Raw genomic sequence first — 12,543 nt, forward strand, 5'->3', positions numbered from 1 at the left:
TATGAAATATAATATAAAAATCTAAATTATAAGGTGTTGTCACACTTTTGAAAATATTCCAGTTCATTAATGCACGATCACTTTAATTTTTTTAACCTGTTTCATTTATATTTCCCGAAATTGATGCATATAACATCTATTATCTGCAAAATCAGCATGCAGCACGTTAAACCTCTCAAAAAGCAAGCTATTTATACTTTCACACATCATATCCTCTGAGAATTAGTGTAACTGAGGGGCAGTGATCAAAGTAAGTTTTCACTTTGTCACTTTTGCAATTTGTAATCTTAGTTTTATTATGTGAATGAATATGCCAAGTCAATTATACTATTTATTAGATTGAAAAAGAAAGTGAGATGACAATCACATTTTATCAACAGTAAACTATAATTAATGCTTGTTTTGACTGGAAATAAACGGTTTACTTTGCTTGTATAGTGAAACTATCTCTGTAGGTCTTTTATCCGTGCCTGTTCTCAGCAGCTTGTGTAAACAGTCCTTCTAGTGAATATCAGTGCTAAAAAGATGCAGGATGCAGGGTTTAGGAACATACCCCAAGCATGAGTGCCGCCGACCGTGTCCAAAACCAGTAAGGGTCCCTCTCTTTGGAAATCGGAGGTCTTTGTTCATTGTGCTTTGAGCTCCTGACTCATATGACACACAGATGTAAAAATGATAAACTGCACATCTGATGTCAGTCTCTTATGACACCTTTCGAATGCCACAACGCAGTTATTTCTCTCTCATAAATGACCTGGTGTTTCTCAATTAACTCAGTGAGGTTTTTCTGGAGAAAAACTGGAACAAAAAGAAGAAACCAGGTCAGAGACAAAAACAAAAATGACAGAATCAGACAGAGAACAGACTTAATGTATCTTCAGTGCTTTGGGATGAAGGGAAAATTGTTGAGGAATGCTGCACAGTTCATCTACAGGAGTCAGAGGCAAGCCCCAACAAAGGTGCCAAGAGTGTGACATTTAACTAACCTCCAGAGGGAAGAAGCAGAAAAGCTGCTGCTATAACTGAAGACTCTGCTGCAATGACTCTGTTATTTGTCCTCTCTCCATAGATTGCAGTTATAAAAACACAAAATAATCACAAAACAGGATGAAGACATTCTGAAAAAAGTCTTTAGTAGCGTAAATCCAAAGCTGTCCAGTAAAAAAAAAAAAAACATGAGACCTGGAGAGAAGCCTTAAATCTTTTAAAGTGGCGTTTTTTTCTCCAACTCTCTGTCAGTCCCTCGCTCACTCCGTTTGCAAAAAAAGAGGAAGAGTTGAGCTGTTGCTGATCACAGTGACACTGCAGGGTAGTGTCAGTGAGGATTGACCTCTTCCTCTGGCACTCTATGCACTTGCGGAGTCCCCCGAGGTAACTTTGGGCGCTGAGGACAACCCACCGTGTGCTCAGAAGTCTGATTCATGCAGAATATCCAACAGCAAGACAAATGTGTTCAAGGTCCAAGCTGACTGCTATTCAAGCCTTCAGCAAACTGCCAAGCGTGGAGTGCTGGCTCCTTCCAAGCCTTGTGAGACTTAAAACACTTCCTCATTTAGACACTTACAGGGGAACATTTTGGTGCGTTGCAACTTGTTAAAGAGAGATGTTACTCCACTAGTTGTCTAGTGGGTGTTTTTGTTTCTGGCAGAGCCATCATTGACACGTGAGATCAACATGCTGCCTGACCTGATACCCTCCTTCTGCAGCCCTGTAGCTATGAGATATTTTTTGTTAGTGCTTGGCAGGGTAGCAAGGAGGGATGGGGGAGGTATAAGAAGAACATGTGAGCCTGCAGAGCAAAGTTGAAGAAAACTTTTCAAATGCTAAATATATATATATATATATATATATATATAAGATAGAGAACTATGTCTATATATATCTATATATATATATAGATATATATATAAAGATAGAGAACTATTTCTATTAGAAGTTCTGAATACTAAAAAAACATCCTTAAAAACTTTTTTCAATTTTATCTTTAGCAGTCCATAACCCAAAGACACCTTCACATACTGGAACAATAAAATAAACTAATTACTTTGCTTTGAGACTTAAAACTTGCCACAATAATCAGTCATGGGGGAATAAAAAATAATCAGTCAACGACTCTTTCATGGGAGCTGTTCTTGGTGGAACTGACAGGCAAGCTTGCATTTGATTCTGCTTTAGTGTTTAAGTTTAGCTTTTAGTTTTAAATGTAGGGCATATGGGGATTGCAGCAAGTCCTCCATCTGAAGCAGCCATGTATCCCATTTGTTTATGTATAATCATGGCATGCTGTAAAGTAATGCCCCCTCAAGTGGCATAAGGAAAAGGACCTTATATAACTGTTTCCACATTGGAGCAGACATCATTGTCAAGTCTATCATTTAAAAAGCCCCAAAGTCCACATGAGGAGAAAGAAGAGTGAACGCAGTTATAGGTCATATCTTTCTGCATGCACATATGTCACATGAGCATGTTTTAAGGGGGATGACAGTGTCAGGGATCAGCTTGTTTTGAATCAGCTCCAAGTGTCCACTAAAGACATTAAAAGATTTGTTTTCTTTTATTTTTGGTTTTCCACACTAACATCATGTTTTTAAGCTTGGAGGTTGCCATATTAAACCAGTTTGCTAGATCACTGCTGTGGTTCATGAAACTAGTGGACATGTGTTTGTAGCCTGTGCTGCCATCAAGTCCTGGATGCACTGTTGTATGAATATTTGTTGCTGTTTAAGCCACTGATTATTGCCTGGCGAGCTGTATGAAGAACAGGAGTCACACAGGAAAAGTGTTCAGTGAGAACTGGAAATCTAGAGGTAAAAATCCTACTACTTCCTAAAGAGTCAACACAAAGAAGTAGAAGAGTGTGAACATATATTTTCACAACCTTTATATGATCATTAACTTTTCACACATTAAATGATGAAAAGTCAGAAGCAATGAAATTGGATAATGTAAAGGCCTATAGACTGTTGACTCAGAGGTGAGATTACACCCCTGCGTCTAACATGTGCACATCCTTCATCTGAAACCTGACTGCAGATTCTCAGCAGCAACATTTTCGCAGTGAGATCTTACTAATATAGAGCTGCTAAAATGTATTCATTGACATTTTTGTAAATATTAATCAGTGAGTCAATATTGGTAGAACCTTTAAGGGCCAATAAGCACAAATTGATCTTATCTAGATTCATGTGAATGGCAGAGAGCAGAACGAGATGTTAACCTGAACATGACCCAACCTCGGAAAAACAACGGTCATTGGCGAAGAAGTTGTTCTGGTCTACAAGCAGTGCACAACAGCAAACAGTGAAACAATTTTGCTTTTTACCCTTTTAACACATAAAATATTCTCTACTCATATAAATGATCAATATGTATTTCAGACTCCATCAAATTAGTTTTCCTCTTGGTTAAGATTTCCCAAATTTCCCTGAGGACTCTCCAAAGGGATTAATAAAGTATTTCTATTCTATATTCTATTCTATTTTCATATCAAATCTGATCAGTTTATGTGATTAATTATGCATACCCTTAGGTCTTTTAATGTTACTTTAATTAAAGGCGCACCATGTAGAAAAACCAAAGGTCAATGACAGAAAAAAATTATATATCCTCAAAAACTATGTTTCTGTTCGTATGTAATAGCTACTCTTTTTCTTTCCTTTCGGCTTTTTCCCTTAAGGGGTCGCCACAGCGAGTCATATGCTTCCACCTGACCCGGTATGGAAGTCGTAGGATGAATTTGCACATTCCTTTGGCACATGTTTTATGTCAGATGCCCTTCCTGATGCATCCCTCTGTATTTATACAGGCTTGGGACATGTAAACGCTAAAAAAATGAATGTTGTGTTTTTATGCTCTTAAAATGATCTATTTCTGTCTACTTGCTTTGGGTCCACATGCATGGCCGCTGCCATATTTGTGCCACCAACTGCCAGGTAAAACTGCCAGTTAGTACCATTTTATTAAAAAAAACTAGCTAAAACTAACTTGTCATACACAGTCTATGGTAAAGTAAGATAGAAAAAAAAGAAGAAAGAAAGAAAATTACCGTTGCTGGCAAACTCATCGCGCTCATTTTTTCTTACCGTGCAATTAATTGACTTATTGCAAATCGCGACAGACCTTCCTATTACGCGCCTAAACAATACAGGAGATGGACAAAAGTGTCCATCCATTCAAAACTGTGCTTTGCATTTGAAGAAATTTCTAAATGTACCTTTAAACTTATCAAAAACAAACTACTTGATTTAGATGTCCAAAGTCCTGTTTGTCTCTTGGTTTCTCAAATACAATATTTGTGATGAGGTTCTATCAGGTTGCAGAACACAGCAAAAAAACAACTAGTCATTCACCAATGATCTCTTCATCGCATCAGTATAGATTCTTCTTGTCTGTATGCGTCCTGTTGGATCTCATTGCCATAATTGTCTGTGCTAAGGTTTATACTTTTTACTATATGCATACTTCCTTTATGGCAATGTTAATAAGCTTCAGGCATGCAACTCAATTGCTATGCAGATGACACTTAGCTATATTTTTCTATAAAACCAAATTAAACTAAATTAGTGACATTACAAGTATCTCATTATATTATGAATAATAAATAACTATCTGCTTTTTTCTGGGCCTTAACGACTTGGAAACATGTTATTTAACCACACAATCACTTTGGAGGGAATCACCTTGACCTCCAGTTCTAACCTTGAAGTTATTTTGAACAGACTGTATCCATTAACTTACACATAACTTTACAACAACCTTTTTCACCTAGACACAATTGCCAAACCAAACAAGGATCATGTTTGTCCTGCTATAGCCTCTTTTCACTGGTTTCCTGTGAAATCCAATATTTAAAATCCTTCTTCTCCCACTTAAAGCTCCTGATAATCAAACTCCACTGTATCTTAAAGACCTCTCGTTATCCCAACAGAGCACTTTACTTTCAGATGGCAGACTTACTTTCTATCCTAGAGTTTCCAAAAGTAGAACAGGAGTCAGAGCTTTCAGCTAGCAGGCCTCTCTCATGGAACAAGCTCCCAGTTTGGGTTCAAGAGACACACACCCTCTCTAGTTTAAGGAGACTCTCCTTTTTGATAAAAATTTCTATTTAAGGTTGAATCCCTGAGTTATGTTGCTGTAAGCGCTGGCTGGCAGGAGATTTCCCATAATGCATTAAGTTAACCCTTCTCCTCTACTCTATCTCTTCATGTTTTGATAGGTCATTGTTAAAAGGCATTACTTTGTTTGTTACTGTCATGTAGTTTGTGCTTTATCTTTCCCTATATTTTTGTGAAGGCATCTTTCTTTCTAGAGCTCCATGTACCTGTTCTGCAGTTACTAGCTTCACCAACCTGCCTGTTTATTAATAATGTGTCGTTGTCTCTTATTTCACCCCAACCTGTTGATAATGTGTGATCTTGTTAAAATGGGGTTTTCTATCTACTGCTGACAAAATGCTTAATCAGCAAGATTTTTTTTTAAGTTGGCCATGATGTTAATCACCCTGATGCTTTTTTGTTGGGAACTGTTGCTATGTGAAATAAACCTGAACTGAAAAGCCTCTTCTTAGTGATTTATAATAATCTGTCATGGATGGGCAGCTTAACTGGCATCAATGACATAAGTAGAAATGCATAAAAGGCAACATGAATATATCAGTCTTTAAAGTTTTACCACCTATTTTGTTTCTAAATAGCTATCATTGAAGGGGCCTAATTACTGGCAGTGCAAACAGATCATAGTTAGGTTTAAGGACACTTGTCGAACACCATTTGCAAATGCCACCACAACCACTTCCCTAAGCACTTTTTGAATTTTGCAAAGTAAAAACAGGATGCTTGATAGATGATTATCTTCCAAATGTGGTATAGGTTATCAAACCTGTTGTCAGAGATATTCTGAATGGCTCAGATGTGTTTAGGACCCTTTCAGTTCTGACAACTGAAACTGTTAGTACACAATGATTTTTTTTTTTCAGGCATGGCTTTTTAAAGTCTATTCCAGAGCATTTTATATGGTATTCATTTTGGCTCTTATTTATTTAAACCTGTCTAAACTTGGTTGAGTTTTCAAGTTGCTCATGTAGTCTATTTACCCTAAATCTAAACCATCCCGTTGTGTCCTTTTTCTTATTACAAAACAAAAACATTAAATGTTTACTGAAGTTAAGAATCTTATCCTTTATTTTTATTCCGACTTTAGTTTCGTTGATTTTATTGGTTTTTTGCATTAAATTAATGCTAAGACGGGTCTGATCTTTCACCCTGAAGCCAGAATGGGTGACAACAGAGTTACTGATGATTTTAATGCTTACATCAGATTTACAAGCTGCTTTCTCCACATAGTTACAGGCAGACAGGGAGGCAGGTCAACTCTCAGGGGCTTTGAGACAGCGAAGGGAGGGGGAGCAAAGACACTCAGGTTTCATGTTTATCTGTTGACAGGTGGTTTAATTTTACATGAAACGAAATGCTATAAAGTGTGACTGTGCAGGAGTTTTCTGATCATCAAGATATGAATTCAGTCTGGTAAAACAGGTTGATGAAACTTTATTTAGAGAGTACTGATCTTATTGTTCACCATTTGAAGGAGAATTCTTACTTTTAAACACACTGGGGAATATTTGGTTTACTTAAATAGCTTTCATGCAGCTGTGCATTAGCTTGGCATGGTAATTCTTTTTATCACTTGCATGTAAAATGTGTTTGTTGAACAGACTTAATTTGAGCATTAAGTTGATTAATAAAAGGTGTATCTGCATGTTGGCTGGCTTTGAGCTTGTGATCAATGAGAATGTCACACTTCATCAAACTATAATATCAATATTCTGTTACTGAAGCTGCAACACTGTTTGTGTGTGTGCAAAACTGTCAATAAAAAGGATTGACATCTAGACTACAGGACGAACAAAACTACTGCAGACAGCTGGTATCCACATGAAACAGTCCTGTATCAGCTTCAGGCATAAGCAGGTTAATAAATAAAATTACTAAAGACAACATTATAAAAAAAAACTGCTTGATGTCTGCCCTTAATTAATTTTCCTCAAAGAATTTTATAATTGTTTTTCAGCATCTTTGAGCTACTTTAGTTTTATACATTTTACCTTCACAACTATACAAAATAGTCTCCAGAATTCAGAAACGGCATTCTTCTTGTTTTAATAATAATAATAATAATAATAATAATAATTATTATTATTATTATTATTATTATTTTTATGTAGTATAATATGTGTGTATAATAAATAATAATGTAAAACATTACAGCCTTTGTTCTGACTAGGAAATATGGCATTAGCTTGTTTTTCTCTGACGTAAAACAGACACAGGCTGCATGTTTTCAGTCATGAGGAATGAGAAAAAGAAATTAAAGTGCAGCATTTAGTGCCAGCCATGTGTTTACAGCTTTGCCTCTGCAAAACAGAAACCTCAGGTCAGAGACAAGCAGTCTATCTGCTGCTATAGGAACCTTTCTCATCACTATTTGACCTGCTGCTGAACACCTTAGGCTCATAACAAGACCCTCTTTTTTATTGCAAGAACAATGAGGTCCTTTGAGATGACGCCATTCCAGACGTCAACAAATTCAACATCATGATTTCCCAGAGTTACCTTCTCATTAGACAATGGGGCTTTTTTGCCAAAGCCATCCCATGACACACATTTTGATGACGTGTAAAAAGCAGCTTCTCTTATAATGAAACAAACACCATTACCTATCACGTCCTAAACAAATACATGTTTCTGAGTGAACTTGAGTTCAGCAGGGCCACATCGTCACAAAAAATATGAAGATGACTTCTGAATCCTAACCTTTGTTATCATTCCATTCTCATCTACTTCTCCAGACAAAGGCCTATAAATCCACATCAAAGGCTTTAAATTACAAACACTACCTGGGTGTGTGAGCCAAGGTGAAGCGGCGCTGCAGAGCAATGCTGCGGTTCATGAGGAGCTTGCGGTACAGCAGTGGAGAGTGCCTGGGGGAGTTGCGTGGAGAGTCACAGGGGGACATCCTGGGGGATCCGCAGGGTGAGGCAGACGGTGACTGCAGTTTCAGTTTGATGGGCTGAGTGCTGCTGAGTGGGAAGGAACCTGCCTCCCCTGAGTTTTCCCACAGGGCCTCACTCATGCTGCTGTGTAAGGGGATTAACTACAACAAAAAAATCTTCTTATGTTGATTTCTTGTCCAGCAGTTTTATCTTGATAGATAGTCCAAGTCATCCATCTCAGAGCAGCAGAACTCTTCTAACAAGATTGTCTTGTTATGATACAATTGATATGCATACACTTGTGAGTCTCTAAATTATTCAGATCTACTTCTACCTCACAATTTCAGAATCTTCATCACCTTACAGTACACGAATATCTGTAAGCCCTGTTGATGGACACGGACATGAGTGCAGGACTGAGCCCTCCCCTCAGAAGTAAGCTGTGTTTACACAGCACTGAGCTCTGCCTAAATATGGCCAGGCCTGAATTATAGTGTTGTTAGCTCCTGCCATGGGTGAGCTAGCTGTGTCCGGCACTCCCTTCACGCAGAAGCAAGGTGGTAACCAGAAAGCACACCAGTTTACATCTGTTTCCTTCTACAACTCATCAGTGCATAAACATTAACCAGTGATTGCAGCTCCTCATGTGTAGACAAATGCCAGGGCTGTGCTGCACTGACAGGCCACAGCCAAGACAGATTTTCACTTTGCTGGTCACCGAGGCCCCACTCTGTCTAAAAACAGAGCCTGTTTGAGATAAAAGATAAAACGAGTCATGGAAATGTCACTTTAACTTTTACTGCTATCTCAAGTGAATAGTGCTTTCCCAGTGGGGCTGAGTGGTGATGGAAAAAAGGCATTTCCTCTCTGACCCGCAGGCAGTCAGCAACCCAAACCTCTTGTACCCAAAACACAACCTTGCAAATTCAGCCAAAACACACAAACTGACATCCTAAATCTGCTTGTGCCTAAACACGCCAATGATAAGCAGAACAGTGGAAATAAATGTTGCATGGACTGTACAGTTTCATTCAATAATCCACCATTATATGTTGCTATCAAGAAATAAAAAGGTAAAATTCACTAAACCCTAAATTTCAGACATCAAGAGATTTCAAAAAAAGTTGCAGCCAGCTGTGTTCTGGGACTTTGTGACAGGAGTGTGTGTCCTGATATTTATCACTGATGTGCTTAAGTCAGTAGCAGACAAAAGCAAACTTGAGACGAGACTATTGTGACTACAAATGTGATCTCAGATCGCTGTTCCTTGCAGTTTCACCTCGCTCATATCAGAAAATCATAAGCTGCATCTCAAACATTGTTAGCTGTTTTATCCTATATTTAAACAATTTAAAATGTTCAATAGAAAACTCTTTCTTTGACCTTCTTCTAAAGAGACGTTTGTTACAGTAAAATGTTTCTGCTGTGCTGCTTTTGCACAGCAATTGTCATAGATCAGTTGTCATTCAGGATTTTGTGTCACTACACTTTCCTTTGTTCAATCACACCAGCACACAAACTGAGCAACAAAAACAAATGTTAAAGTTATTGACAGGAAAGGTGAAGAAACTGTTGCTAACGGCTGCAGAATCCAAACATTAAATGTTTACTTTCTGCACCCACTTACTGCACAGATTTAAGCAGAGGCATAAAGAAGCTTTTGAGTCTGGGGTGGGGGGTGGACAGATTTAACTCAGGAAAGGTGATGAGGGGTCACTGCAATGAGCTCACTAACAAAAACACAGCTGTTATATTAAGCGTTGCCAAATGAGGCCAGTAGATGGCTCCCACGCACATGCAGACAAATGAACAAACATGAGAATACCCACACAAAAAAAAACTTGGGATTATAAAATGTTATCCTGTGGGGTTTTCACTTGGAGAAATTCAGCTTTACATCATGTGTTTTTCTGGGCTTTGGTTAAAATGTTAAGCTGTGGCACTTCACTGCATTGCAGGTCCATCTTAGAGAATCACAAGTAGGAATGTTTAGAGCTCTTAACCCTGGAGAAATTCTAAATCATTTGCTAAGACAATCTGCTGTTACTCTTCTGACTGAATGAGGGTGGATTGGGGAGCAGAATTCACAACATAAAAACCTGCAGACCACATGGGCTTAGCCATTCAATCCATTCAGTCACTGTTAGGAATCAGTGTGCAGAAAAGACTGCAAGCTGAATTCCATGTGTTTTCTCTATGTGACTAATACTGGGATGTGTGGAACTATTTATCCAATTGAGTCGCATACTCATCCTCCTCCTACCAGATCAAATTCACACACAAACATGCACAAATTAATATAAATAAATACCTGTGTGAGAGACCTGGAAAGTCCTTTGTGACAATACTAATGCTCCAGTGTATGTAGGTGTTATTGCATCACACTGCCTATCACATCCTCAGCCAAGGACTCCTCATAAAAAGAGATAGTGACAATTTAACTGCAGATTCATTTAATGGACACACATCTCTCTTTATATGCCAGCAGCTTTGCTTATTGAGTTTCTCTCTCAAGGCTATATTTTTAATAAAAAGAGACTTCCCTCTATAGAAGCATATTTTCAGCAGTTAAAGCACTATAAAAAAAACCACCCTCCAGAAGCTGTGAGGTGGTAACAGTACCGCACTTACTGAAGATTTTCTCCATCATTCGGATCAGTGGCTCAGGTGGTAAAGTAGGTCGTCCAATGACTGGAAGTTTGGCAGTTTGAATCCTACTCCCACAGTCATCTGTTGGTGTGTCCTTGGGTAAGACACTTCACCCTCCTTGCCTCTTGTGTTGGCATCGCTGGTGTATGAATGTTTGGTCGGTGGTTGTCGAACAGGCCGCTGGCTGACATGTTTTTGTCAGTCAGCCTCAGGGCTGCACATGTAACTTACCATCACTTAATATGAGTGAGGAGTGGATAAATAATGAATCCAATGTCAGTGCTTTGAGTGCCATCAGAAGTAAAGCACAGTATAAATCTAATCTATTATTAAGTCCTATTTTAAGGTTTTACAGGCAATGCTGCACAGTCACTCAGCAATATTAGAAGAGTAAAGTTTGACAGATGTCACAAATTGTGATTAAAATTATGACTTAGGGCAGTTGTACTGTGAGGCTAACGTTGTGGACACACCCAAAATTGTTTGTGAAGACCAAACTGTCTATGACAGACAAAAAAAGGTGGAAGATTTGTCCTGCCATATTCATAAGACCTGGTTTAAAAAAAAAATTCTTAATTTGCAGGGCATATGAGGACATTTAAAATAAACAAGCCATGTTTTGTATCAAGATTTGCAGTAAAATATCACAGCAACAGAATACACAGTGGTAGAAAAAATGAACAGCTAATCATTCGTGCCTACTGCAGAGAAAGAGGGGGGCTTTGGATGAACCAAGGGTCTCCCATCAGAGGGGTACAAAGGAGTATGTTATCTATGTGATACTGCATTAGCACCAACATGTGACCAAAGTAAATAAATAAGGAAAGAAAAAATTTTCTCATTACACCAGTCCAGAAATTGTATCAATATATTTTACATTATTTGTAATAATATAGTTATGTTTACAATCTAATGCATAAAAGTTTAACTTTTTCCAGAAAAGGGGGATGTAGATTAACTTAAAATAAACTATTGAATAAAATACTTCACTGTGATTCCAGGCTCATCTCTATTGTAACCGTTTGTCAGAATAAATACAGCTCTGTATGCGAACTGCTTTGTGTCTGATGATAACGCGTCAAGGTGACTGAAGTGTTGGAGGGGGAGCTTGACAAAGTGAAAAGGAAAGATACTGAACTACTAGCACATCAAGGAGAAAATTGCATGTTGGAAATTGCACCAAAGAGTGACTTGATTTCAGCACTCTGCAGCTTCTTTTGCAAAGATTAGTTATTTTTCAGTCTTTTCACTGGTAAGCTTTACCGCATCCGCATGTAGCTATAGTACATATTAATGGTTGCTCTTGAGCAGAATTTAATCCCTGGTGACATTTAAATAATGAAGCACATCTTAACATTTTAAAAAAGGAGGGCTGATCAGTTTAAGTAAAAAGCATCTCTTACAGTTGGAATCCTGATTATGCAAACTATATATATAAGTATGCATGCAAACTAATCAGGAACAATATAGAGCCACCAGACTCATTTTTGGTTGTAGAATTTTCTAATTCTACAACAACATACCGGAGTGGGTTTGATTCAGAAACTAGAGCTCAATAAAAATGATATTATCACATGATGATTTAACACACTTACTTTCATTGATATCAAAAAGCAGCTAAACTTTTTGACATTTTCATTACTGAGCTCAGACATGCAAATGAAAAACAATCATTTCTTTAACAAAACATAGACAACATGTAGCATTCTGCATAATCTTGAGCATTAAATGTCTTTTTGTGTGCACGAAACAGAAGAAATAATGGAGCCGGCAGGGATCAGAATTATTTGTGAGGCATATCCTACAAATGCTTGATCACAACGAATAAGGGAGATCTGGTAGTTTAGTCAATGCCTTCATTTCTCTGTCACTTTCATGAAACTGTTACAGAACAGTTTCAGCAG

The 12,543-nt window shown here is 37.9% G+C and overlaps 1 protein-coding gene across 5 annotated transcripts in view; it reads right to left on the reverse strand.

Annotated features, from left to right (window-relative positions):
- Positions 1-12,543, reverse strand: part of LOC121652588 (cAMP-specific 3',5'-cyclic phosphodiesterase 4D-like) — a 92,415-nt gene that overhangs the window by 35,854 nt on the left and 44,018 nt on the right. The window contains exon 1 of one of the 5 annotated variants that reach the window (XM_042005436.1): positions 554-645. The exons of the other annotated variants lie outside the window; for them this stretch is intronic. Coding sequence (XP_041861370.1) covers positions 554-630 — 77 coding nt within the window. The 5' untranslated portion in view covers positions 631-645. Of the gene's footprint in view, positions 1-553; positions 646-12,543 lie in introns of those variants that run through there. 5 annotated transcript variants of the gene reach the window in all.

The sequence above is a fragment of the Melanotaenia boesemani genome, chromosome 14 (assembly GCF_017639745.1).
Source record: "Melanotaenia boesemani isolate fMelBoe1 chromosome 14, fMelBoe1.pri, whole genome shotgun sequence".
Taxonomy (NCBI): Eukaryota; Metazoa; Chordata; class Actinopteri; order Atheriniformes; family Melanotaeniidae; genus Melanotaenia; species Melanotaenia boesemani.